This window comes from Acanthamoeba castellanii, assembly GCF_000313135.1.
Source record: "Acanthamoeba castellanii str. Neff unplaced genomic scaffold scf7180000084776, whole genome shotgun sequence".
Lineage (NCBI taxonomy): Eukaryota > Discosea > Longamoebia > Acanthamoebidae > Acanthamoeba > Acanthamoeba castellanii.
This window is the reverse complement of record NW_004457586.1, coordinates 941,057-942,227: the sequence shown is the minus strand read 5'-3', so window position 1 is coordinate 942,227 and position 1,171 is coordinate 941,057. Positions and strand designations below refer to the sequence as shown.

At 55.3% G+C, this 1,171-nt stretch overlaps 1 protein-coding gene across 1 annotated transcript; it reads left to right on the top strand.

The window, feature by feature from the left end:
- Nucleotides 1–40: 40 nt before the first annotated feature.
- ACA1_285060 (Na+/H+ antiporter, putative) lies at nucleotides 41–1,096 on the top strand (the record flags this gene model as incomplete). The annotated part of the gene is made up of 7 exons (XM_004344870.1): nucleotides 41–81; nucleotides 152–236; nucleotides 308–403; nucleotides 464–642; nucleotides 707–835; nucleotides 891–971; nucleotides 1,069–1,096. 7 exons carry the CDS (start codon nucleotides 41–43, stop codon nucleotides 1,094–1,096), a joined length of 639 nt encoding a protein of 212 aa, XP_004344920.1.
- Between the last annotated feature and the right edge of the window lie 75 nt (nucleotides 1,097–1,171).

Here is a 1,171-nt window from a genome sequence, read left to right as displayed (position 1 = left end):
CCTGTACACCTTGCTGGTGTTTGTCGGCTACGTGCTCGTCATGTTGATCATCGTGCGGCCCATCCTCACCTGGCTGTCCAAGTACGTGCCCATTTCGCACCTGGCTGTAAGAAAATGTTAATTATGGGGGCTGGCTGGTGCTTGGGGACAGGACTGTCAATTCGCACAACACGATGAAGCACGAGTTCGTGATCCTCATTCTTGCTCTACTCTTCATCTCGGCTTGGGTTACCGACGTACGCTGGTTCTGTGTCGGTGGCTACGAATTCAAACATTGTAACATTTACACCAACCTCGCCATTTCCAGATGATAGGGGTGCACTCCATGTTCGGCGGATTCCTATTGGGCGTCATCACTCCGCGCGACCACCTCGTGGCCCTGCGAATCACCGAAAGAGTTGAGGTTCGTGCTCAACCAGCCGATTATGTAATTTTCTTTCAACCTCAATCAACCTTGGTGCAGGAGTTGATAATGATAATCTTGCTGCCGCTCTACTTCACGTATCTGGGCCTGAAGACCGACCTGAGCACCATCAACTCACACCAGGCTGGCGTGTCGGTCGTGCTTATTATTCTCGCCTCCATGATAGGCAAGATCGGGGGCGCCGCAGCAGCCGCACGCCTCCTGCGTAACTCGTGGAGGTGCGGGACAGCGACATTTTTTAGAGGCTTGGTGGGCTGACTTTGAGTTGGTGCGAGGCACCAGGGAATCGTTGACGATTGGCTTCTTGCTAAACACGAAGGGCCTGGTGGAGCTGGTCGTGCTCAACGTGGGCCTCGACATCGGCGTCCTCACCAACCAGGTGTTCGCCATCTTCATGATCATGGCTCTCTGGTACCTCACCACCCCTTCTCGACGAATACACCAATGTTGCTCACGCAACACGCAGGAACACGTTCCTCACAACACCGGCCGTGTGGCTGCTCTGGACACGACGAGAGAAACAACACAACCCCAAGCGGGTCAAACGGTTTGCCACTACCACTTGTGCCAGTCAATCACAAACATGTATACTCACCCTGGGGTGCACCTATAGCTCTGGTTACTCGGTGCTGGTGTGCATCCAGGAGGCGAGGACAGGTGTGTCGATGGTGACCATAGCCGGCGCCCTGGCCAAGGCCCACGCCAAGGGCACCAACTCCAGACGCAAGCCCCAGGTCAAGGCCATCC